This window comes from Barbus barbus, assembly GCF_936440315.1.
Source record: "Barbus barbus genome assembly, chromosome: 22".
NCBI classification, from domain to species: Eukaryota; Metazoa; Chordata; class Actinopteri; order Cypriniformes; family Cyprinidae; genus Barbus; species Barbus barbus.
Window position 1 is genome coordinate 5,619,853 of NC_136750.1, and position 27,298 is coordinate 5,647,150.

Here is a 27,298-nt window from a genome sequence, read left to right on the forward strand (position 1 = left end):
TCTATCCAACAGAGCATCTTTTTTTCACATCATTCGCAGTTGACAAATCTGCAGCAAATGCATGCTCCTATCATGTCATAATTTATGCACCTAATTTATGCCATAAACCGGGTTTCCATCCAAAGTTGCGAATTTAATTTATGCGCGAAATTGGAATATTGCATCCGTTACCATCCAACGAGTCAAAGGGAACAAAATCCTCATTTTCCGGTAAACTAGCACTAAATAGCCTATAGAAAATTAGGATAAGCTTCTGAATATAATAATTTTCATTTATGAAAAATGACTTGCACCTCAGAGCTTGCAGACGAAACACAGTAAATGCTGTCATTGCTTTCGGAGGTGAATGCTGCTATTTGGGAACACAGTCGTATAAGACAATTATACAGAAATACTTTGAGAGACTTTGCTCAGGCATTTCAGAACGAAACTGGTTAGGAGTTGCCAGCAGGAGCTTGAGATGGCGTTGAGGAGATGTACGTGCACGAATCTTTCAGGAGTGGAAGAATGTTCTTGAAATGTCTGACGACGAGCAGTTAATCAAACGATTACATTTCCTCAGTTATTCAAAACAAGCAGAGGACATTTACATTACCAAAGAATATCATAACTGACTTCAGTCTAGCGCGAGTATCGTATGCTCTTTAAAAAAAAGACTCCTGTTATAATCCGTGAAGCGATCTACACTGTATGATGAATAAATCTCTTGCCCTTTATTTACACTACACACGTCTGCAGCGCGTTAAGGCTCTGACATGGCCATCGGAGCTGATCACAGCCACTAGTTTCTGAAGCGACTCTCCGCGCTGCACCACAAAAGATAGGCGTCTGTATTTTTAACGGATAATAATAATCGTCTTGCTGTCGTCAAAGGCATCAGCAACAGGTGATATCTCGATACACGATACTATCTCTATCGGGACAACCCTAAATTGAAGGTTGTGATGACACTTTGTTTCCTTGCCATAATGCATTCTCTTAAAAATTCTTCATTGTCAAATGTGTGTAAACTCCTATTAGGAATTTAACCATTCAATGTGAATTTATCTGAGAATATTCTTAATTAAGGAAATCTGATTGTCTATGTGTATGTCATCATCCACAATCTCGTTTGTGGCACAGCAACGTGTCTTGAATCATCTCTAAGACTGACACTTATGATGTAGTCCTACACTTCGCTTAAATTACGACTGAGATGCTTGATAACTAACTTTTAAGTGCAGCTTTGAGCCAATAATTTGCTACTATAACTTAAGTCTTTGGGAAAAACAGCTATTATACACTCTCAGAAAATAAAGTACATAAATGTACCTTTAGGGGTACAATGGCTTGTCACTGGGGCTGTACCCTCAAGGGTACAACTTTTGTACCCTTGGCATAGGGTACATATTTGTACCCTTGTGATTTGTACCTTAAGAGACCAGTCTTGTACCTGTGGTGACAATTTTGTACCTTTATTTAACAGTACAAAAATGGACCCTTCAAAAAGGGTACAAAATTGGCTTTGACAGGGTACAATCGTTGACATATTTATTACTCGCACACGCTGTATTAATATCAGAATTTATTAAGTCCTTTTTATTTTACATTTCATTTTAAACACAATGTCTAACTGTGACATAACTTGTGGTCAACTGAGTTAAGTGTCATATGCCTTAAAAGTCCATTTCATCTCCTGGTTTCAGTAAAGTCCATTCTTTATCAACCTTGACACTGCATGCATGAAAGTGATGGTCATAGAACAGAGGAATCAACATTTTTCCACATAGTGTCTATGTTAAAGATGTACTTGATTTGCCAAAACAATGGAATACGCTCAGAATGCAGTACATCTATGACAAATACATCTGACCGCATACTTCACATTGTTGACGGTTACTTCAGACACACGTTGGATAGCTTTCTCGGTTAAATCTACATCACAGAGGTTGTGATTGTCCATCTGGGCTCTCTGCAGCTCCACAGGTAAAGATAAAAATGGAGTGGTCACACTTTTTACCAGGGCTTTCTCAAATTCACCCAGCATACTCCCACAAAACTCCCAGCACTGTCTGAACTGGTGTCTGTTGCTCAGTGTTGTAGCTAGGTTTATAAAATTTCTGCAGTTAGTTTCATCAAGGTGAATGTCTTCCTGGAGCATTTGGGGCACTGGTATGGACGAGGCATGGTGGAGTCAGTATAGGAGATTTATTTGCCTAGTGACAGTTATTGGCAGAGGCTGGTCACCATCCACAACTATTTTGGCAATGTACCTTTGGAGAAACATCAGAGTGTTCAGATGTCTTGGATATGCAAAATTGAACACGAAGTATGTGCAGAAGGCTGAGATGATTCCTTCGTCGATTCCTGAGTTGCGAAACACCTCGATGTGGTCCACTTTCAGAATGTTTGGAGCTCTCCTGGCAAAGGCCATTTTCCAGTCTCGGTCGGTGAACTGAATAGTTGGGTACAGGCTGTCAAGATCAGTCTATTCAAAGCCAAAAGGAAAAAAAGCAAAATTAACCTGACATTCTTACCATTTGGTGTAAAATATTAATACCTCACAAATTCTTGTAACGAACGAAAAAAAGTTAATCCATTCTGACATATTGCACTTGCTCTTTAAGGAGGAATGGGAGGCTGTTGTTCATTGATAGGGTTGTTAAAATATCAATGATTAGCATTGTGTTATTGGGTAGATACACTAGATTACTAAGCACATGCATCATCTACATTCTTTGCATACACATTATATGCTCAAATAGTGGTTTATAATTAGAATGTGACTATATTCTGATGTGGTGTGCAGATTCGGTAGATAGTAAATTAGATTTTGTTTTGGGTGTTCATGCTACACAATTAGAGTAAAATTTTATTTTGTAGTCATTGTGCACAAATATTGTGCTTATGTACTCAAACTTCCGCCTTTTCCTTTCACACAAGAACAGATATGAATAGCGGTTAAAACTTGTTTGACTGGAATTAAGCAAGAACTGATGAATCTAAAGTAATTTAACAATGGTGGAAGACAAAAAGCAATAGGACCATCCAAGCAAGTCTTCAGCGTAGCAACAATGATGAGGTGATCAGCCTTATTACCACTTTACATACCACTTAAAAGTAATTAAATATTTAAAAGTGGATAAAGTATTCCTTTAAGTGGAGACGTGTGGTGTTAATATGATTTTCTTTCTATCAGTACATTTGTCAAGTGTATTTGGTGTTATGGAGGTGAACAAAAGAGATTTTAGCAAGCAAGACATACCTCTCCAAGTGTAATAAAGTGATCAATGTTCTCCTTGAAGATGTAAGGCAGAAAGATGAGGGCTGCCCTAAAGTCAATATCTGCAAGACATGAGATATACTTGATATTTAAACAACATTTTTCTAATTCAGAAGCAGTGCAAGTAAATATAAAAGGTCATCACTAGACATTTGGTCCAGTGTAGATGTCAATTTCAGGTAAGCAATTTGAATATAAAGATGATTTTCCCACAAAACCGGTGTTAATTAACACCTCAATTCAAGTACACCGTTTTATGACATAAGAATAATAACAAATCTAAAATAGAATTAAAGACATATTAAGGCCCACGACTTGGAAACACTGTGGTATAGGCATTAACATTTAATCAGTACCTGGAAGATCCTCAGTAAGAGCTTCTTTTGTCTCCAGGTAAAACTGGAATAGTGGGCATTTCCTTTGAGCTAGTTGAAGCACCTTCGGTACAATACATTTGAAGCCTTCATTGAATCGCTGACACAAGTTCCCTGTTGCTGGATGGATACGTTCCAACTCATCACACAACTACAGAAGAAAAAACATCAAGCTTTATTCCATACCAGAAATCATCATGCAGCTTGATACTAATCTCAGAAGCAGTACTTAAATGGCATATGGAAGATATGTGACATTTGTGTGTAGACTACATGTTAGTTTTCATACTAAACCATTAAAATTCACATTTATTTCCACGGTCACATTTTTAATGATGATTAATAACATTTCAGTTACATAGTGGTTTTTGCTTGTTTATTAGAGTACAATACATTCACCAAGTTTGACCCAATAACTCCTTCCCTGTCATGAAAACTTCACAAGGAATCTCTCCCGGTGCTCCGGTGACTAGCTGGCTTTTTTCCTGCCAGACTTTCAGCAACTTTCATATGATTGACACCAGCTTTGTGTCGCATCCTGCCCGCTACTCGGGACGTGGTGTTTTGAACGATTAGTGAAGGTGCACCGCAGCTGGCGGGGTGGGGGGATTATGGTAGGTTGTAGTTACTCGCACGTATCGAATTTTAGGGGCATATGCGAGCAAAATGGTCGCACTGTAGAGCCCTGTATCTGTGTGTACGTCATTTTGGAGCAGTACACTCCTGGTGAAGTTCTCATTTTCATGACAGGGAATCAAACTTGGTGCATGCATTACACTCACACGGACCAGCAAATAAGAATATACCATTAAGAATTCTAACTATGACCTTAGGATACATTTTTACTTACCCCGGTGGGTGTCCTTAAAAAAGGGTACTTCTTAACTGTGTCCTCTACAGTCATGCCATTAGCAATCTCCTTTTGCCGCCATGCAAACGTCTGCTGCATTCGGTCTCGTACAATCCTGAAGTCAGGTTGCATCTTCTGGTACTGGCTATTTAAGACATTCACATGAGCCTCAATGGAGGATGGATCCTCACCCAGAACACTTGGTGCCTTTATGGGAATTGAGATAGAGAGAGATACACTTACAAACACATCTGACATAAAACTAAACAATAAATTGTCTTGTGTAGTTCCATTGAGTGAACCAATCTTCTATCAATCTGATTGAACTTACTTGACAACCTCATAATTGATAACTACAAAACTGTGAAAAAGAAAATACGACAGATACATTAACCAACTAACTACAACTTAACTAAGCCTCATTTATTACCAATGCACCAAGCTGGGCATCACTGACCTTGGACACCTTTCTCTGACTGGTCCTTGCTGTTTCTACAAGTTGCTTTTATTTTGTGTGGCCAAACTTCTCCTTACTACCTCTCACTTCACTGTTGTCAACCAGAGGTGCACGCTCCCATTTGAATTTACGCCTCAGAGACATGTGCCATGTGTGCTAAAAGACTGCTCAGGCATGAAAACTGGTCAGGGGTAAAAAAGGTGAGATGGACACGGCAGCAAAAAAATGCAACAAGATAAAGATACCGACACGTTTTATCCTGTTGTTGACGTTAGCCTACATTACATCCAGGTTGCTGCTACTCGTCTCCATAAATGAACAATTAACCTAGGTAACATTACCTAAGTTAGGGTAACATCCCAAACCCCACCCCACTTTTCTTTTATGACAGACCTGCACATAACATTGAGAAGATGTAATACCTCATGTTAAAAATACTGTGTATAGTTATTTGCTAATGCACTTACATAACCATTTCCCTCGAGATCCTTCAGGAAAGGATATTTCGCAATCAGCATCTTTACAACTTGCACATATTCTGAAGTTGTGGGATACCTACAAGAGAAGAAATGTAAATCAATTGAAGGCCATCTGCCTTGAAATAATCATGCACCAGGACAAACACAATCCATTTTTTTTTTTCAGCATGAATTTTGTTTCATGGGGCAAATATGCTCTACAAAGACTTCAGTTAAAATATTGGTGTCTAACATTGCCTTCAATACACTTACGTGCATTGTGTATTGTGCCACAGCCTCAGAGAACCCGGATCATTGTGTGTCTATCCTTTGGATTTTTCTGGCATGGTTCTTTGTTGTCTAGTTTTGTTTGTAGGTAGCTGGGGAATGCTGGAATGTCAAAACTACCAGGCAGTCTCACATTAGCTCCATTCCTGTATTATAGATTTTTTTTAACTTTTAATTTTAGGTGTAAATCAAATTAACAAACAGTTTACACTGCTAAGACCCTTCCAATTAATAGGTTACCAAACACCACGTAAAGTGCAGGCCTGCAGTCTTTGATAATATATCTTAAATCCTTGCAACAGGTCAGGTATGAAAATTCAGGTAGCCTGAATTAAAAAATGCAATGTCTGCCCCAAATATTAACTGCTATGAGGACAATAATTACTAGAACAAAAGTTATGGTACTAGTGTTCTTAAGCTTCAAGTTGGTCACTAAAGCTAAGATGAAACTTGGAAGATGCTTTGAAAACATCATACATTCACTAACCTTGGTATAAATTAGCTGAACTAGATTGCTGGCATTCCTCTGGAGGCACAGGCTCTAATGTCAGCGTTACTACAGCCTCTTTCAGCTTGCATACAAACTGGTTGAATTTGACCTGCTTCTTAAAAGATCCTTGAAACAAGTATGATACCATAGTCTCTGTGAGGCCACAGTCAACTGTTTCACCAGCCACGTCATTATCTGAAAGAAAGTAAACATAGGGATATGAAACAGCTGTGCACTTGACTAAAAAGTAATCCAAACAAAATGAAATAATTTGACCAGCACATAATAGCAACAACATTAGCTTTGTGGCCAATGCTCATGTTAGGTTCGGTGCATGAATATACACGATATAAAAATAAATAAAACTCGCGTGCAAATTAATTAACGTTAATGTAATGCGGAACTACTGTTATGCCTGGTTCAGACTGGCCTATGACGCCACCAACTGTCAAGCTTATGCACAAGGCCCGGTCATAGTTTAAAGTACTGAAAAGCCCTCTGCAGTCCTAATAATGTATTATATTAATATTAAAAAACATTGCCTGACCAGCCAAGGAAAAATTCGGTAACATTCCACGTTTCATCCACTAGCAGAGGACATAGCAGTATACAATTTGGCGGGGTAACATTAGCCCGTTAGCACTGGCTACCACAAATATTTTGTCAAATAAAATGGCATTTAAATAAAAACTTACCTCTGAATCTCTGGGCTTCGACGTCGGTTACTTCTATGCCTGCTTCTGATATTTTTTGAAGGACCTCCTCGGTTGAAAGCCCTGTAAGAACCATGAGTAACCGTCTGCCTTCTTCTCCACCGATTGCCGAAAGAAAGACCGCGAAGTCGCGAACTGGACGACGTTCTCTTCAATTGAGATTCAAGCAGCCAATCGGAGCTGGCTCTACATATGTGACACATCTTTCCACCAATCAAAAGTAGTGAGCTGGCAGTCTCCGTTCCCGCTCTCTCCAGTAAATTAGGGAGGGATAATGTACTCAGGCTATGCAATGCAAAAATGTTTCTGATGAAATAAACTGAGAATCAGCCATTTGTGTGTTTATGTGTGTTGTTTTTCATTTACATAATCAATATAATATTATAATTTCATCAGCTGGATAATTGTATTATAATGATTTAATATCAGCAAATTGACTTACAAAACTTTTATTTCCTTAATTTCAAGGCTACTCAAATATAGTGATTAGTTCAAATCTACCTTAAATAATTAAGGTGTCATTAAAACCTTTAAACAACTACTTTTATATAAATAAAAAAAAATTGGCTTAGCAGAAGCTCTCTCTTGATATTGTACCTTAACCTTTAAAAGAAACGGTACATATATGTACCTTTTAATGCTGGGGAACATATATGTACCTTTTTGACCCTCAAAAAGGTACATATATGTACCTTGAGGTCCAATAATAAACCCTATGGGGTACGTTAGTGTAGATTGTACCTTGGGGTACAGAAATGGACTCCTACTGTACCCCTATTTCTGAGAGTGTAGATCTGAAATGGATGCATTCACCACATAACTAATGTCTATATTATAAAAATGTTCAGAAGTCAAAGGGATTTCAAATCAATTGATTTATTAAATGCAAAATATAAAACATTCAATTCAGGTTAATACAGCTACGTGACCCGGATGGGAGTGAGGTTTAGGGGGGTGAATGTAACAGACGTAGTAAGTAAGTAAGCCAGTAAGTGCTGGTGTGTGTAAACCTCGCTCCCCTGATCTCAAAAAGAGGCGCTCTAGCGACTGACACTAGGAGGTCCAAGCCTAGCAAGGTGCACTTGATAAAGTGGCCGATGAGGGAATAATTGTATTGTATAAAGTAAATAATGTATATAATCGAAACTTTTTGCATTCTGATGCGAGGCAGAGAAACAGCTGGGTGCACTAATCCAGAGCTCCCTCATGTGGCTCTGAGCAGATGTAATAAAGTTACAGTATTACACTGGTTTTGAGTTTGCATCCTCATTTTATATTAAATTTTAATACCATCTATTTGAGTCATGGATGTTTCCAGTTACACATTTCTCCTGGTATACACAGTGAATCTCACTCTCGTTCATGTAATTACTTTCAGACATAATATGATTGAATCCTGCCACCAGCTGCGTTGCATGTTTGGTGCTGCCAGTGTTAGGTTAATGTTTAAATGAATCATCATTGTCTTTAGCAGGAGCTTGTTTGTGTCTTCAGTTTGTCGTGCTGGGCTGAGAAATGCAGGAGATTAAAAACTGACATCTTTAGTTATTTTATATGTAGCTTATGCAGAGAGTAGGGGGGAATGGAGCTAGTTATAACACTTTTTACTCCAGTGGACTTTTTATAGGCATATATCTTGAAAGTCTCTGACATCAAAAAGCGATGGAACATCTCCACCATTACTGCAGGAAAAAAACAGATCCCATTTATTCCACACACAGCATGTGACATCATTTGGGGTATTACATATGGAGCAATTTATCGTATTGGGATCCTGCCATTAGATTATTACATGCTTTTCAGCTAAATTTAAACAGCAAACCAATTATAGCATTCAAAAAGGTAGAAGCTAACATTATACGAACAAATTACACCAACCTGATATCTACTCTTGTTTTGAGAACATATCCTTGAGAAAATAGCTACCTTTGAAACAAGTAATTATGGTAATAATACACTAGACATAAAACTTGCTAGTGAAAGAATGTAACATTTTTAAACACTTAATTTCACGTTAATTGCCAATAAATGAAAATGTAGAAAATGTTAAAATGTAGTTCAAATTTATAATTAATGCAATTAGCTTTACAGTGATTTTTTCTCACTGAAATAGACTTAAATAGAACTTTAAATGTAATTCCGTAATTACTTTTATTGAAATATTGTTAAAGTGGAATATCAGAGAATATATATTTATGGTAAACTAAAATATACTTTATTGTAATTTCTATTAAGACCTACATGTCATGTATTTAAATATATCTTTATTTATACATTTGTATTGATAAAATGACAATTCAGTACATTTGAAATGTTTACTTTAAACGTAATATCGAATAGCACAATCAAATTTTAATATAGTACTTAACATATGATTTAGCATGTTAGTAAACACATCAAAATTAGTTTATTTCTTCAAATCTTGTCCAAAGATAATGTTGATTTATGAAATGTACTTTAAAGTAAAAAATGTTTTAAGTGTGTAAGTGTATTAAGAAGCATAGTCATGAAAGTGTACTCTCTTGTACACTTAAATGTCCTTTTGTTTCATGTATTATAATATATTATCTGTAAGTACATTTGTAAATATACTGTTAAGATTTGAAGTACACTGCAAATGCACATTCAATATAATTAAGTGCACTTCAGTTTTACAAGTTCAACGTTTCAGCCACAATCTACCATCATTATATAGTTGCCTAAATATGTCAACCTGCTTCTTGTGTTCACTTAGATAGTAAAACTGTTATGACACTCACTGTTATGACTGTTATCACTGTTCATGAAAGTTTGGATTATATATTATTATTATAATTTTTTTTTTTATGTTGCATAAAGAAAATAAAGTTCTATAATATATATGATATTTATATCCATCTGCTCATTTAAAAGGAAATATATGTTTGAGGCATATAACTGATGCATGTCACTCTGTACCAGTCTCTGCTTCTAATAGAGAGAAGCTGGTCTACTTTGAATAAGAGATTGAATCGACCAGGCTTTGCTATGTAAATGAATGCTAATTTATGCGCGAGTGATGTGCAGATGTTGGGCAGATCAGTTGTAGAGGGGCAAGGGGACGTGATTTCTGTTCCATGTTCATTTGTCATCATCTGTGTTTTTTCACAAGGTGGTCAGGGTGTGATCTGATCCGACAACCCCCCCTGCCATGCCTCTCAAACAGAAAAGGGGTATAAACACAGGGAACATGTACATGCTGAGCTCAAGTGTTTCATTGAACTACACTTGAGAAATCACATAGTGTGGCCCTCAGTGTAAGTACTAAATTCGGTTGGTGTTAATCGCTGACTTGTTATGACTGTACAGCTGTATGGAGAGTATAAATAAAGAAGAGGTCATGATGATTTTATGTCTGTAACACAAATGCACCCAGATCCAAATGGCTGTTTTGCTGAGCATTGCATTTTGTGCTTGACATTACCTCAGCTTTCATATTAGTTATTTGTAGGATGCAGCAAATGGCTCGGAAACTATGGCCTTTTGCAAAATGCATTGACATAAGCAGAATAATTTGTTAAATAAAACAAAACAAATCTGATGACTAAACTAAAGCACGCTTTGTATAACTCTACAATGTGTTCCTGAGCAGAAGGTATGTCAGGACAGAAGGTAGGGACTGTTAGACAATTTTGTTTAAAGCACTATTGTGGTATTTTTATTTATTTATTATTGTTTTAAATAACCCGAAAAAAAAACCCCATCTCATAATGGTGCTCAGACTAAAAATCGAATGGTGTCTGGTGCCCTCATGTGGCTCTGGGAGTAAACACATCAATTTCCCTCCAACTACTTCATGTGAAAGCAATAATGGCCTGTGGGCAATGCTTAAAGAGATAGTTCACCCAAAAATGAAAGTTCTGTCATTTAATCATGCTCAAGTTGTTCCAAGCCTGTAAGAGTTTTTTTCTTCTGTTGAACACAAAATAATATAATTTTAAGAATGTCGGTAACGAAACAGTAGACAGTAACCATTTATTTATTTATTTATTTATTTTTGTTTTTTTTACTTAACTGCTTGGCTACCAATATTTTTCAAATTATCTTCTATAAAATGTCTGTGAATATGGAGTTTTAAATCTGTAATAAGTTCACATAAAACCATATAATCCATTAATTTTCCAAACCACTTTTCCTCTGGGTTTCAAGGATGTTGGAACCTATCCCAGCGTCTTGGATCACGGCCGGGGGGGACACACTCTGGACAGATGGCCTTCTGGAGTAAGCCTATACAGACATCTAAAACACGTAAGAGATTTGGTTAGATTTGTCAAATTATATAATTATGTGGGATAATGTCAACTTTCACAGAACCAGCATTGTAGGGGAATGGTTTGCTGAGCATGAAAGGATAACACTAGAGTTCCTTCCACCATACTCCATTTCCTGAATCAGATATTTCAGCATGGGGATGGAAAGTGTATGACTGTAAGGCACAAGACCAGGTAACTGTTGGATGCCATGAATTCTGCTTGTGAGGACAATCTCTGGAAAATCTCTGTAAGACCAACAAGAATGAAAGGATGTTCACCTAGAAATTTCAGTGTTATGTACAGTGAGGAGGAACAAATTAATGTTTTTGTATAGAACTAGAGCAGATTAATTTTGTGGCAAACTCATATCACACAAACTGCATGTGACTTTTAATTTAATTTTTTTGGACTTTTCCTAATTTTTAAAACTTGATATAAAGGCTTGTACTTCATCCAATCTGAAGGTGCTGTACACAATGACTTCGACAGAGCAGCATGCATGTCATGCTTTCAGATCCTCGACAACCCACAGCTGACTTAATCAAACACAGACCATCTCAAAGTCCTGCTTCCACCCCCTTATCTGATTGGCTAATGTGGAGCGCTTCAAAGAGTTATGCAGGGAACGCCTATATTCCCATAAAAATGTAGGCAACTTTAAAAAAGCATCATTTTGGATCTTAGACCACTGTCGAGAGGAAAATGGCATCAGCACATGACAGAGCAGTTTTACAGGCCATCTTTAACCCTACCAGCCCTTTTGGAGATATCCCTGGATTAAATCAAGAAGATGAGCTGACAGACGATGGTAAAATGAAGGTCCATAATTGGATTACATATGCAAAGTTTGTGTATCTGTTGATTCACTTAATGTTATATTGCGATAGATAGATAGATAGATAGATAGATAGATAGATAGATAGATAGATAGATAGATAGATAGATAGATAGATAGATAGATAGATAGATAGATAGATAGATAGATAGATAGATAGATTTCAAATACTATAAAGATGTGTTCTCATTGTGAACACTACTGTGTATTTCTTTCAAATCTCTTTCTTTAGACAGTGTTTTTGACCCAGAGCTAGTGAAACGGGTGAAAGATCTGGAACTGCAGGGAGTTTCGGCTGCTGAGTCTGGAGACCTGCCCGCTGCTCTTCAGCATTTTAACCAGGCCATCAGGATCCTGCCTCAGAGATCTTCAGCCTACAACAACCGAGCACAGACCAAACGCCTGCAGGGAGATACCAAAGGTGATACATTTCTTCTTTCTCTCCCAGTATCAGCAGAAAGGTTTCAAACTTTTATTTATGCAGTTCTTTTTTTCAGAGACCATAATGAAAATACATAATATTTTCATTATGGTCTCTGAAAAAAAAAAAAAATAATAAAAGCTTATTTTCGTGCATTTTCTTGCACAATACTACCTTAAATATATTTTCATAGTGCATGATTTGTAAACCAATATATTTGGACATTTGTATCATAAAACCAGCTCATTATGTATGGCTAAACATATACTTAACCATGGTTTCACTCCAAAAAAAATTAAAAATAACAATAAAAAAAAACATGTTTAATATAGTTAAACCATGGTAACCACAAATTAACTCCGCACATGCCTTGTTTAAATCCATAAAATGTCCTTTGCTCTGTAAACCCAAAATTATTATTATTATTTATTTTTTAAAATAGCACAGGCTCATTAGGACACCCACCCCACCACCCACAAAAAAAAAAAAAGAAAAAAAAAAAAATTGGTGACATTTCTGCAAATATTATTCTGTTCCAGTGAGTGGGGCTAAAAACATGTTCAGTTTTCAGTGTTCAGCACTTTTATATCCATTTGATTAACTATAGTTTTACTACAAATACCATAGTTAAACTATGGTTAGTGGAGCGAAACCATGGTTACTTTTTGGTTTGTCTCACTGATGAACTTCATATATTGCAGGTGCAGTAGAAGATCTGGACCATGCCATCTCTCTCAGCGGCGGCATTGGGCGATCAGCCTGCCAGGCTCTGGTCCAGCGTGGGCTCCTTCTAAGGTTGTCGGGTCGTGATGAGGAGGCTCGGGTGGACTTTGAGAAGGCAGCAGCTCTAGGCAGCGAGTTTGCCCGGCAGCAGGCTGTGATCTTGAACCCCTACGCTGCCCTATGCAACAGCATGCTGTCAGAGGTCATCAATAAACTACGCAACCCAGAAATGTCAGACATGCCATAGAGATGGAAATATATATAAGAGATAAATAAACTTTTTGATGGAACTTTATGACTTTATGATGGAAATAAACTTTTAGAATAGAAAAAGTGAAAAAATTAAAATGAAGATACAGATATTTAAGATATAGGTCACTGATTAAATAAGTAAATGTGTGACATTGATTATGTGATCGTTTTATGCAGATTCTAAAATCATGCTAAAGAACAACTGAAGATTGTATACACTCGAGTGTTACTGTCATTAATCCAAGGACAAAAAAAGACATTGTTTTATTTTGTAAACTTATAAATCAAATTATGCCAACAGTATAATTTGTTATGAACCAAGTATTAGATGCAATATATATATATATATATATATATATATATATATATATATACACATTTATATATATATATATATATATATATATATATATATATATATATATATATATATATATATTGCATCTAATATATATATAAATAATACTGTAGTCAGTGGCTTCTGGCAACTGTATTCAGCAGAATAAATAAATGTGTACAGGTTTGGAACAGCATGAGTATGAATAAATGATGACGATTTTCTTTGTTTGATGAAGGATCTCTTTGAGTTGATTTTTTAAACATGCGTATACAACAGTGTATTTTTCAGCCACTAGAGGTCAGCAAAGATCTGTCTAAAGTTAGGCAGTTTACCCCAAAAAAAAGAAAATCCATTCAAAGTTGACATTGACTAAAGCATAAATTCATCTAGAAGATATCTGATGAGGTCATTGCTTACAGCGGTGCTTTTATTTGTGCTACAAGCTTGTCTCTTATTCTCCATGTGTCTTGTCATTAGTGAAGACACTATTGACTAGAGTCTGGACCTCTCCTCTTCTCTCCTGGAGATCTATCATGCTGGGTAACGCCACAGGTTCACTTCTGATCTCTTTCTGGTAGAAAGGACAGACCTTCAGGTGTTCTGCCATAGGGGGCATGTCTTAAAAGACCCATTTATCCACTGGAGAGAACAGACTGCTAAACTCCCATGCCTACATGGGGATGAGAAAGGTCTAATATATTATTACGTCATTGCAAAAAACAAAAAATCCCAAGTGGTATATAAATCTCAGGTAATACAATCCATTTTACTATAATAATAATAATAAAAGATACCATACAAATTAAGAGGAGGTTGCTTTAAGTAATATTATGTCTGCCTAACATTATAAGGGTAAAGTATATATGTGCCTTTAAAGTCAGTCCAGTGCATTATACATTTACTATTACTATGGTAATCGCCATTCCAGACCACTATTCTTATTTGCTTTCCTCAATGCAGGTTACACCTCCTACTGGTTAAATGCTAAAATCTACTTCCCATACAATGGCCAAAGAAAGAAAGTGACCACCTGTCATCCAACAGCAAATTTTCAACAGTTTGTAGCTGACTGACATGGAGCCAGGGAGGGTAAAGTAACCCATGTATGTCATCATCTGCTCTCTGACCCACATACCTCAGAGAACAGATAACAGAGCACCAACGTACTTAGGATGTTTATCGTGCCCTCCGACACGGCTAATGCTCCTAAAATATAATTAGATGGGCTGGAAAGCATTGAAGATTTTTTCAGATGCAACTGTGACTGTTCACATGATTTTTAGACTCATGGGAGTCTAATTATGAATAATTAAATTAATAATACAATATTAAGCAATATTGTATACAGCTGTTCCTCAAGCTGTGATATTATGTTATTATAATTATTTTTTTACTTGGTATGAATTGTTTTAGTATGGGGCAAAAAAACAAGAAATACAATTTCCTTTTTTCGGGTCCTCCAGGTGAATCCACCATGAGAATATGTATTTTTTTCCCATTTGAAGGACACCATGCCCTTCTGCTGAAGAACACCTCCCTCATTAGCTGGGAAACCTGAGATAGACGACCCAAAGACACACTATCCAGAAAACTCACTATGTGTTTTAAGATCTCAAAAGGAAGTCTGCTTAGAGAATCTAAATTCCTTGCTCGTTTACGTTCACTGCTAAAAGTTTTTACTCCTTTGTAGAGTGACGCTGCCACATTTGGTTGTAAGATGAAAGTGCTAAGATCTGTATCATAGCTTATGGTAGCCCGATATTTAGATGGTCGAAATTGCTTCTGGCTAAAGGTGCAACCAAGGTAAGCCAGCGGGCACCGCTGTAAAAACCAGCCACTAAGACATGGATGTCTCCATGCACGTTTGTAAAGTGCCAAGGGTATTCATCACGCCTGAAGGCATGACAGCACAGGTAAGTAAAGGCTGCGCAGGATTTATTGTGTCTCCTAGTCACACATTCGGTATGAATCTGAACATGTAGGTTTTGAGTCTGGTCGGCGACAACATCGGCCAAAGATCCATCATTTTTGAATGGAGCAGAATCGAAGTCATAGGTCTGGGTGCCAAAGTCAACATACAACCCATCGGTTCCAAGAGTTTCACAAATCTGATGACCTTTCAGTTCTCTTCCTAGACAGCACAGCAATGTGGTCTCTACCTCGTTCGCCTTTGGGTGCTCTTCAATGGCAATGTGTAAATCAGATGTGTCCACATTTTGGTCTGTCTTCTTAACCATTTGTCATGGATCCTTGAGATGGCTACGCTTGACTCTGAAGCTGATCGGCACGTTGAAAGAGTCTATGGTTTGAACTTCAATAGGCTCTAAATTTCCATAAACAAAATCTTTGTCTTTAGGTGTGCAAGCAGCCAGCTGACCGAAGTTGATAAGCATACATCCATTGTGCACCAGATACATATTATACTCTGCCACGTTGACCACTTTACGTAGTCTATCCAGAACACCATCTTGCCAAGGGGATAAACCTGTCCTTGCAATCTCTGCATCGTGGGAATTCTGAGGTGTCACCTTTGGGTCTTCCTTGTCCTTAGTCAGACAACTTTTATCCTCTAATTTCTTCACAATTTGCTTGCATCCTTCCTTCTCCTTTGCAAACATTCTCTCCCACATCCTGTAGTTCTCCAAGCAGGCCACATCTTTACTCTTAGCCAGGGCCAACCTTTCTTGTTGGGTTAGTTCTTGTACCTCTTCCCCATTAAGACTATTCTCCAACATCTCTTCTGGGTTTAAGTTCTGAGACTCCCAGCACTCTGGATCAACACCTCCTACAGCACCATCCAGTTGAACTTCAGATTATTCCATCTTCTCTGTCAACTCAGGGAAGAGTGTCTTCATTTGAATTGAGCTAAACAGAAGCTTCTGATCCCTAAGGGCCATAGCAAGGTCCAACTGACTCGTGCAGTTCGGATCCTGGAGGGCATTCCTGTAAAAGGTGGTATCAGTCTCGTTCACAGGCCATCGGTTCCATTCCAGTGTACATGTGATGACACTGGCAGGACACACTTCTAGGTGCTGGTCAAGTCGTTGACGAGTCATAGTCATGGGACAGCCATAACCAGAGTTGAGTCAGGATACAATTTTCTTAGGGCAGAGAAGACAATGCTCTTTACAAAGGTGGAAAGCGGCTCCACATTTCAGGTGGCAGGAAATGAAGATGCATGATGTAGGGATGTCTACGGGAACCTTACAGTGCTGGTTATGACATTTTTCACAGTGTGGATGAAGACCAGAGCTGGTAGTCATATTCTTGCCCTAGAGGTGACAATCGAATACATGTATTTGTTGCCCACAAGATATCCATTATTGTATTTACATTGTTTGATAGTTGATAAATAACAACTATCTTGCTTGTTTGAAAGCAAGAAATACATGACAACTTTGAAACTCGAAGCTTACTATGACTGTTGATATTTGTTGAGTTTGAAAATAGACTCTCTAATGAGACAAGGGAATAGACGCTGAAAGGAAACAAGTCTCGGAAATATTCCAGTGTTGCTATTGTCTAGACAATTATTGACTTGTCTTTCTAGAACAGACACAACATAAAACCACATAACGAGACAATTCTCAGACTACACTGAATAAATATTTACATATCAGACAATAAAACAAACATTGTTTTGCTCAGATGAGCTTTTTGACCATAAAAATTGCAGAACTTCTAAGAACAACGTTTATAATAAACATGCACCTTCAAACACAGACAATCTTTGAATTTCGAACAATAAACACGTTCACAATTAGTACTCTTCACTGAGAGAGACCAGTAACACACAGTTCTAGACGTCTTTGTTATTGTTAAAGGTCTCGAGCATAAATACAGGTCAGTCTCACTTACCCTTGCCTGCCCTGGCGATGTTAGCATGACCTGTGGTTGTTTAAATGGATCTGTGTGGATGTAAATATCTCTCCTCTGTTCAGCTGTTATAAATAGACAAACAGGCAAATCAGACTAAGCCTATGAGAAACAAGGTTATATTACATCACACACAATTACTATTATTTGTATGGTGTGCTAACTGATTGTCAAGAATGTTCAATATCATTGAGCTACCACTTAAAAATGAGGATAATAGCTGTTTATTTAACAAGGAGTTTTGGACTGGTGAGTAAATATGAGTGAATTTATAACAGGAGGCTAATATGTTGATCCATAATAAATGTATTCAAAGAACAAGACAATCAATGTCTTTGCAGTTATTTTATCCACTCTTCCAAAGAATATTTTGCTGAATTAAAAACACATAATACTAATCATATTACACACTATCCACTAGATGTCAGTACAGCACTTTGATGTGGAGCATTACGGGTTTGCATTATTTACCTAGAGATATTGCATGTGTTAAAGATTAGTGTTTAAGTAACATAAATCCTACAATCTTTTTTTTTCTGATTTTGTTTATTTAACCACCTTGGTTTATGTTAATTGTTGCAGGATTTTTGACTTCAGAAATTGGCTTTGTTGACTGCTGTCATTCCAATGTCTTTTAAAAATTACGTCCCAAAACTAGTTGTCTACAAAACAACATTGACCTTATTAGCATCCTTGGAGTATAAAAACAAATTAATCAGATGTCGGCTCTCAAGTGAAGTCAGTCAATAAAATGAAAACTGCTGATGCCTCATCAATGAAATTTTCGGTCGATGAGCTTCTCACTTTTATTCAGCCTGAAGAAGAAAAAGTGTCCATGCATGTGGGTGTTTATGATCTTATAAATTTAGCCCATCAACAACAATCTGCATCCAGTCTCATACTATTAATGTCAAAAAGTAATTAAAGCCACCTTGCAATGATGTCTTTACTGCTAATACTAGTTAATTAGGAAAGGGATTTTATAGGTTCCCCCGGGACATGAAACTTTGTCTAATTTTGCTACATTAATGAAGAAAGTTTTAAGCAGGACAAAATGAGGGAAATTGAAAACGAGGCATTATAGTGACGCTGTTTTTACAACCAGACAGACTTATAACAGATTAGAGCACCAGCTACAGCCACAAGAGGAAGAGGTGACCACAGGTCAGTGCATCAAATGGAAAAACATCAACTCATTAAGGTCAGGCTACACTGAATGTCAAAGCTCTTTGTCATAGCTCAGTGAAAGATAAGTCTGACGGAAATTGCAGATTTGAAATAACTTTAATGCTTTGACAATGGTGCACTCAGGAGGTCGAGGTTTAGCTGGTTTGTTTTTTGTCAGACAGACTCTGCTGGTAAATGTTGCATCTTCCTGAAAATTATTATTTTATTCTCAACTGTGTCGAGAATAAAAATTCATGAAAACAACATATGTATTGTAAGAAATTTATTATATTAGAGTAATTATTGCAAGGCATTCAGGGAACATCCAGGTCTTGTACTCTCAGGACTGGTTAAATAGAAACTGCCATTTGAGATTAATGGAAATGTTCCCATTTTCTTCAGGTTTATTAGAACTCCTTCGGTGAACCCATATGGCATCCTTTCTGACCTTTAAAATAATAATTTTAGTGGTGGATGATCAGGCTTATGTGGAAAACTAAATTTAAAGGTAGGTCTTTGTATAAATTCAAAATTAGCATACAATTTACAATGAAATCCTACGGATGGCTTCTTTGTTTTCAGTCTGCCTATGAGATGAACTTTTACATCACTGATTGACAAAAAGGCAACCAAATGTCACCTAGTTACAAACTGATGAAGATAATTCAGCATTGGCGCTGGTGTTAGAACTGTGTGTGTGTTTGCTGCAACAAGTCCTCCAACCCATACGACCGTATAGGTCGTTTGCAACTTTCCTCAAATACGACCCAGTGGAGCGTTCCTGAAAATAGCGCCCCTAAAGGCAGCTGGAAACCACACACATTTCGCCTCGATGCATTGTGGATTTTCTGCTGGATAATCGAGGCTAATTAGAGGTATGTTATTAGCGAACCTTGATAATATAAACGTGAGAACAAAATAATATGTAATCAAGGCGTTTTTTTTACTTAGTTTGTGATGTTTAGCTGTAACTTATTTAATTACTTGGGAAAACGTTAAATGTCATTATGGAATATCCAATCCACAAGTAAGTTAGGCTAACGTGAAATGGAAAAGTTAGCCAGTGTGAACATCATAGTGACCTTAAGCTTTCATTTTATTAATATCCGTCGTCACAATATTTCAGATATTCGAAAAAGATCGATTATTGTTGAATAAGTAACTTATTAAGTTACCTATAATTCTGTCGTCTATTCAGAATTAATTTACGTTATGCTTCTCGTGTTAAATCTGTACGGGACGCTATTTACAAATTATTTTAACATGTTTGGCGGTCAAATAAATTGAGCAGAACACGTCAGCATTGTAAAGTTAGAATTTAGTGTGATATTAATTGGAAATTGTAAAAGTTTTGGTAAGGGACCATGTAAAAAGTCCAGACATTTTGTTAAAACGAACATGGTTTCCAGATTTCGTTCATCTGACTCGTTCTATCATGAAAACAATTAAAATATTTCACATGCAAACTACATTTAAGTTAATTCCTAATGACGTCCATTTGATGTTCTAAATTATGATTCGTATCATATTTCAGATCATGTTTTACAGAAATATCCAATTATTTTCTATAACTGTGTAATAAAGTGCAAATGCTGTCATCATAATAATTAGGCTATTATTAGTAGTAGTAATAATACACATTGATATTTTAAATAAAATGTTTGTAATAACTTATTTCAAATAAAGTAATTGTTTTTAAGAAATACAATGGAATATAAATATGGAATAGATATTTACTGTCATTGTTAAAAGTAACAAAGAAAAATTGTTTAGCAGCTCCTCGGGATTAGCAGGATAACAATAGATAGTGTAAACTTTAAAGTTTTCCTGGCTATACTAGTCCTTTTCTATTGCATTTATGTTTAAGAGAGCCAGGGTCCCGCTATTGCTCAAGTATGTCACTAAATAATTGACACTTTAGTTTATAGAAGCTGGGTTTTTTTCTTTCTGTTCTTTAATACTGCATACAAATTTCCTGTATATTGTGGTTATATTCTAATAAAGAGACTGAGAAATAATTATATATGGTCATTAAACCACTGTAAAACAAAAAACAACATCAGTACTTAAAACTTGGTACTGTATTATGTTTGGCCACAGATTTATCAAATTGTAGTACATAAATAAACCTTTTTGTTAACAGAAGTTTGTTCAACATCATACACCAGTCGATTACAGGTGTCCATGTGGGCATTCTTTTAGGATGAGTGCATCTGTTATACTACATAACTCACACGTGTCATTCTCAGTAGGTATTTAATAACTCTATTGTACTGTAGCATTATACAGTTGCAGTTTTCTTTAAAAGCTTTGCAAGTTAGGTCAGTGTGGTGACAATATTTTCGGAGACTGTGACTCTCGTCAACATAGTCAGGGTGACAAAATATTTAATATTTCTTAAATATGTTTTTTAATTATCGTTTGTTTCTTTTTTCAGATGCCTACTCTAAAGGACTGCTACATATGCAGGAAAAAAATTGGAGTAGCAAGCAAAACGTGTTTACACTGTAGTGCCAAGCAGCCATACAAGCAAAAGCTTGAGGAAAAAAAGAAACAGCTTTCCCAAGAATGGAAAGACCGTCAAAAAAAAAACAGCAGTGTGAACAAAGTATATGATGCAACCAATGTACTGGTATGTTTATCTTTCAGACCTTAATTGTAAAATATTAAGTAATTAAGTAAACAGTTTTTTACTTTTATATATGCATTTCTATATTCGTGATTAATCGCATCCAAACTAAAAGTTTTTGTTTACATAATATATGTGTGTATACTGTGTATATTTATTATGTACATATAAGTACACACACATGCATGTATAGATTTAAGAAAAAATTGTTATGTTTATATATTAAATGTGTTAATGTATAATATATGTATAATATAAAAATATAAATGTATATACATGTAAATATTTTCAATATACTTGCATGTGTGTGTGTATTTATATATACATAATTGAGGAGGATAAGAATTGACATAATTATATATACATAATTCACACACATATTATGTAAACAAAAACTTTTATTTTGGATGCGATTAATCATTTGACAGCACTAATATATATATATATATTTCAACAATTCATTCTTCAGTGTGTACATTGACTGAAGCATTACATCTGTATTTTTCCGCTGACTGTGCTCAGGTCTGATAAAGAACTGCTTGTTGTTGTGCTTATCATTAGAAAGTAAAATAAAAAATCATATAGAACAGGGGTGTCCAAACTCAGTCCTGGAGGGCCACTGTCCTGCAGAGTTTAGCTCCAACTTACCTCAACCCTAGTATGCCCATATATATATATATATATATATGTGTGTGTGTGTGTGTACATACTGTATACACTTAGATATCTATATCTAAATATACATATATGTGTGTGTTGTTATTTGATATCACAGCCCTAATATAAAAATTTTATTTATCTCTGATCGCTCAGTGAATTCAAATAGTTGTCAAGCGTGTGTCTTATTTTTTTCTCTCAATTTTATTTATTTAAATTTATAGTCTCAATTTTATTCCAGCTCCACAAATGGGAACTTTTGGAAAGGTATCCAGTCCTTTTCCTTGCCAGGAGAACCTCAAATGGTTTTTCTGCTGAGTGCTTCTGTCCATGGAAGATGGACACAGAAGATGTTCAGGATGCATTTGTCACGATAAAGAGATTGTATGAAAGTCTTCTGAATGGTAATAAACACAAATGTGCATGCTATATTTTCACATATTTCATTGTTTATTAGTGCATCCTTGATTTATTTGAGAAATAATTTGAAAAAACAGCAGTAATGTTTTACCAACAGTACATACATTTGCTAAGCAGAATTTGTTTTTGCTTTAACGTGAACAGCATGATATATATTCTTGATTTATTATTTGAAAATGTCTCATTCAATAGGACTATCATTTTAGAACACACATTGTTTTTATTTATCATGTCTCCTTGCACAAATGTTAATATGTATTTTCTTTTCATTTGAAAGTTTGTTAGTGTCTGATCCTCAGTTATAGTGCTATGGTTCCAAACCTTTGAAGCCTCTGAGGTCTTTGACCTTGAAGCCTCCTTCTTATGTAGTTCAAATTATATAAGAACTTGAGGCCTGCCATGTATTATTTTGATCATGTCAAATTGATATTATGTAAAGTACAACCCATAGGAAGACTTAACAGTAAAATAATAATAGACTCAATAATAAAACTTTATTTATTTATTTATTTTTGCTGAATTATTGTTGAATTATTATTATTATTCTCATGTTTCTTTTTTTAACAGTGGCTATTGCAGATAAAGCAGCAAGCAGCATGGGAGAGACTCCAGCAACAAACGGCACACAGACAGAGACTCCACCATTAGACACAGCAGACCCGGCACCAGAGTCAACACCTCTGCTCCCCAGTAATGGTAAAATGTCTCATTCAATAGAACTGACAGCAAACAGTTTTGTGTGTAATCGTCAGTCACACACCAAATAATAGTATCTGTCCAAATGCAGACCCTAAGAGTTACATTCATAAAATACTCATTAGGCTCAAATGTTTAATCAGTGAAAACAACAACAAAATAATTAAATTAAGTTAGGATTGGATGATATGGCCAAAAAACTGCCAAGAATGCCCACAATGGGTGTCTGTACTTACAAACTTCTGAAAAATGCACTTGACAAGTCTATTAAACCTCCTCCTGTAAAACTATATACTATTTTAGAAATAAAAACAGAAAATAATAAATAAATGTTCACCTTTTATTTGTACCGAGCCTAGGTTTGCAACCTTCAGTGAGGCAAAACAAGATATCAAAAAGAACCATCAAGGGCTTTAAGGACACAAAAACAGAATCAACCAGAAACATTATTTCAACATATGACAACTTGACAGCTTTACAATAAACCATGAGAAAACATGAGATCTGTACTCGCAACAGAACACATTATATTATCACTGTACAGTTGATTATCTTATTTATTTATAAAGAGCTCTTCATTATGTTGGTGTGTAATCTTTTCTTCTTCTTTTTTTTGATAATGTTGCAGCTGTTACCTGAATTTTTAATTTTAATTCATTTACTTAAATTATGACACCATAATGTAATTATTTGTCCCATTTTTTTATCTAAATAAGTTTGCACAGCTTTACCATATGCTGCGTCCCACATCCTAACGGGCTTTCTTGAGGCTGTCGTTATTTAAACAATGACACTTAAATGCAATCATGCACGAATGAGCTAGATAAGTACACTGCAAAATCCTTATTTGTTTATTCATTTGTGTGTGAGGTCTAATTGTGTGTGATCAGCACTGCTGCTGTTGCTGTTGTATCACTCAGTGTTCTGCTCTTTCTGACAGCTGTGCCCTCAACGTCAGTCAGTGACAAATGCTGCAATGTAGCCTATATTGAAATATTGAAATTGTGTATAAAAATCATATCACTGTTATTGAAAAAAATTATGTCATGATATATATTTATGTCGAATTATTGTCCAGAACTATATATATGTTTACTTTTAGCATTTTTCTCATAGATTACTGTTACTTCAATTTATTCTGCTCTACTTTATGCTAGAATAAGATGAGCATAGTGTATGAACTGCAAATGTACATAGCAGTGTATACTTGGTCATTTAATTTCACATCATGTTTTGATGCTAGTTGCTGAAAGTCAAAGCCAGCCTTCACATTCTGGGCAGTAAGAGTTTACAGAAAATCATGTTTAAAATCACATACTACATTTTTTATTTTTTTTGCTTAGCTTCTAGCTGTGATTCCATCCAGATGGAGGATATCAAAAATTTTTGACAATTTTAGACAGTTTTATAACATAGCTTTTTCATATATCATGCATCTTCTAAGCAATGAGGCACATGTATTTTAGTTTATTATGCCAATACAGAGTTAAAAAAGTTGCATAGTGTATTTCAGCGTTTAAAAAGATTTGTTTTAAATGTGTTGATTACAGCAGATTATTAGGTTCATATCACAATTATTATTTTTAATACAGATAAAGCAGCAAGCAGCATGGAAGAGACTCCAGCAACAAACGGCACACAGACAGAGACGCCACCATTAGACACAGCAGACCCGGCACCAGAGTCAACACCTCTGCTCCCCCCTGATTCTGAAACTCTTTTACTTACCCCTGCATCTTCCTCCTTAACGTCTCCTATTTCTTTCACGACCTCCTTGTCTTCACATATGTCGTTATCCGTTGCTTCTCAAGTCTCCCCCCTGACTCAGCCTGTTTTCAAGGTCTCTCAACCCAGTCCTATATCTTCTTCCGTGGATTCTCCTCTGCCACCAGCCTCTACTCTTTCTGCTGCTTCTAAACTCACTCCTGTGCCCACTGAGCTAGGCAGTCCAGACTCAGTATCTTCCTCGGGAAAAAAAAGACAAATAAAGAGGAAAGCAGAACCTAGAGGTATTTATGTATTTGTGGATTTGTTTTGATATATGAATCAAAACTGTTCTTAGTTTTTGCAGTGTGAAACCGTTTTAGTCACCTGAAGGAACAGGGCCTTTCTCATTGTTTTTTAAAAGGTCTAGGTTAGAATTCTACAAAGATACATATTGTAATATGCATCTTTTATTTATTTTTTTATTTTTATTTTTTGGTTTGCAAGTTATTTAATGTTATGAGTATATACAACCCAAGTGTAGTCCTTTTTGTGAAAAAAGCACAAAAAAAAAAAAAATTATATATATATATATATATATATATGTATATTTATATATATACTATATTGCCAAAAGTATTGGGTCACCCCCTTCTTATGAACAGGTTTGACTGCTTTAGTAATTTCTATGAGTACAAATCTTAATGTTTAAGCATATAATGATATTCTAGGGAATTGTGTGTTTCTAATTTTATTGCAACAGTTTGGACAGAACCCTTTTCTATTCTAACATGACAGGGCCTCTGTGTATAAGACACGGTTCAAAAAGACATGATTGATTCAGTCAGTGTGGAACAACTTGACTGGTCTGCAGGAAGACAAGTCCTGATCCCAGCTGAACTTCTCTGGTGTGACTTTAAATGCAGACCTTGAGCTAAAAACTCCAACACTGGAGTACTACACTGGCCAAACACCAGTGACTGGTACATAAGGGTGCTGTCATTTTAGACACGTCCAAAACTGTTGCAACAAAGATGGAAATACAGTTTGTAAATAAATGAATTATGTTTCCATCTTTGTTGCCACAGTTTTGGAAGTGCTTTTTCTGTTTTGCCAATATAGTGTCAATACAAGTCATTGGTGTTTGATGATGAGTTTCTGGCTCAAGGTCTGCATATAAAGTCACACCAGAGGTGTTCAGCTGGGATCAGGACTTGTCTTTCTGCAGACCAGTCAAGTTCTCCCACACTGACTCAATCAATCATGTCTTTTTGAACCGTGTCTTATACACAGAGACACTGTCATGTTAGAATAGAAAAGGGTCCTGTCCAAACTGTTGCTATAAAATTAGAAGCACACAATTCCCTAGAATATCATGAATTATCACTTTTTACATTCCATATTACTGTAACATCTATGAAAAGGGTCCTGTTCAGTTGACTTTCAATTCTCAGTTTCCTTTTAAAAATTCTCTTTATCCATGATCCATCAATGGGTAGAAGATATCTGTTCAACTTTTTCTTTTACTTATGTCTGGTACAAATTATAACCATTTTCTAATTTGTTTCAGAATGCCCCATTCATAAAGACTCCACCAGTTTCCCCTACCAAAAAGTTTTGAGGAAAAGAATCAGGGAGGTTTGTAAAAAAATAAATAAAAAGTAGGTACTGATAAAAGTAATATTAATAAAAAGAATGAATAACAATACTAATTTGCTATTTTGTATGCTGTAATTACAATGCGTCTATGGGGAAAAAAGAAAAATAACAAATATATTACTTCATTAATGATCATATATTGATAATTAATTAATGATTAATGATTAATTAATGATAATATAATGTGACCCTGGACCACAAAACCAGTCATAAGTAAATATTTCGAAATTGAGATTTATACATCATCTGAAACCTGAATAAATAATCTTCCCTTGGTGTATGGTTTGTATGCACAATGTTTGGCCGACATGCAACCTTTTTGAAAATCTGGAATCTGAGGGTGACAAAAATGAAAATAATTGAGAAAGTCACCTTTAAAGTTGTCCAAATGAACTCCTTAGCAACACATATTACTAATTTACACCATTGATTTAACTACTATGGATCTTCATTTCCTCCTTAGTCTCCCCAAGGAGGCTGTCCAGTTTGTCCAGTGCTTTTTTTAGGTGTTGATAGTGCTGAGTCATTTCCTTTACAATTATGATCTTCTCCTCCTCCAATCGGCTGACCAGCATGACTTGATCAAACAGTCGCCTCTTCAAGCGGAGACTCACCACTATTTTTGAAAATAAAAGTGGAGGGGAAAAAAAACACTTATTTCAGCTTTACGTCTAGCACAGTGGTCTTCACTAGGCATTTTGTGGGTCTTCAGAGTAATACTGATAAAGAACTTGTCCAACAAGAACAATTTATACT

At 35.9% G+C, this 27,298-nt stretch overlaps 2 protein-coding genes and 1 pseudogene across 8 annotated transcripts in view; 1 reads left to right on the forward strand and 2 right to left on the reverse strand.

The window, feature by feature from the left end:
* Positions 1-1,434: 1,434 nt before the first annotated feature.
* LOC306888347 (sterile alpha motif domain-containing protein 3-like) lies at positions 1,435-7,150 on the reverse strand. Of its 6 annotated transcripts, XM_079446566.1 has the most exons (9): positions 6,875-7,056; positions 6,177-6,374; positions 5,675-5,835; positions 4,944-5,498; positions 4,818-4,847; positions 4,487-4,693; positions 3,619-3,787; positions 3,245-3,324; positions 1,435-2,467 (listed from the first exon to the last, which is right to left on the reverse strand). In XM_079446566.1, the coding sequence occupies exons 6-9, from the start codon at positions 4,616-4,618 to the stop codon at positions 2,174-2,176; spliced, it is 675 nt and encodes a 224-aa protein (XP_079302692.1). In that variant the 5' UTR covers positions 4,619-4,693; positions 4,818-4,847; positions 4,944-5,498; positions 5,675-5,835; positions 6,177-6,374; positions 6,875-7,056; the 3' UTR covers positions 1,435-2,173. The 6 variants fall into 6 exon arrangements, with proteins under 6 accessions (XP_079302692.1, XP_079302693.1, XP_079302694.1 ...); XM_079446567.1 differs by lacking the exon at positions 4,818-4,847 and having other exon boundaries at positions 6,875-7,150; XM_079446568.1 differs by lacking the exon at positions 5,675-5,835 and having other exon boundaries at positions 6,875-7,022.
* A 4,680-nt stretch (positions 7,151-11,830) lies between these two features.
* LOC306888575 (tetratricopeptide repeat protein 36) lies at positions 11,831-13,526 on the forward strand. Its single transcript, XM_079446995.1, has 3 exons — positions 11,831-11,971; positions 12,231-12,419; positions 13,121-13,526. The coding sequence occupies exons 1-3, from the start codon at positions 11,866-11,868 to the stop codon at positions 13,387-13,389; spliced, it is 564 nt and encodes a 187-aa protein (XP_079303121.1). The 5' UTR covers positions 11,831-11,865; the 3' UTR covers positions 13,390-13,526.
* A 659-nt stretch (positions 13,527-14,185) lies between these two features.
* The window catches only part of LOC306888252 (F-box only protein 40-like), a 30,208-nt pseudogene continuing 17,095 nt past the window's right edge, over positions 14,186-27,298 (reverse strand). The window contains exons 12-14 of the transcript in view: positions 17,593-17,675; positions 15,179-17,006; positions 14,186-14,404 (exon numbers count right to left, since the gene is read on the reverse strand). The product of the transcript in view is annotated as an F-box only protein 40-like (transcript). The remainder of the gene's footprint in view (positions 14,405-15,178; positions 17,007-17,592; positions 17,676-27,298) is intronic.

Coding starts and splice junctions, on each gene's coding strand:
- LOC306888347 (XM_079446564.1), bottom strand. CDS start 5,461: ATGCTGATTGCGAAATATCCTTTCCTGAAGGATCTCGAGGGAAATGGT. Junction 4,694..5,410: donor ATCTCGAGGGAAATGGTTAT/GTAAGTGCATTA, acceptor ATTCCCATAAAG/GCACCAAGTGTTCTGGGTGA. Junction 3,325..3,618: donor TCTTACTGAGGATCTTCCAG/GTACTGATTAAA, acceptor CATGTCTTGCAG/ATATTGACTTTAGGGCAGCC.
- LOC306888575 (XM_079446995.1), top strand. CDS start 11,866: ATGGCATCAGCACATGACAGAGCAGTTTTACAGGCCATCTTTAACCCT. Junction 11,972..12,230: donor AGATGAGCTGACAGACGATG/GTAAAATGAAGG, acceptor CTCTTTCTTTAG/ACAGTGTTTTTGACCCAGAG. Junction 12,420..13,120: donor CCTGCAGGGAGATACCAAAG/GTGATACATTTC, acceptor CATATATTGCAG/GTGCAGTAGAAGATCTGGAC.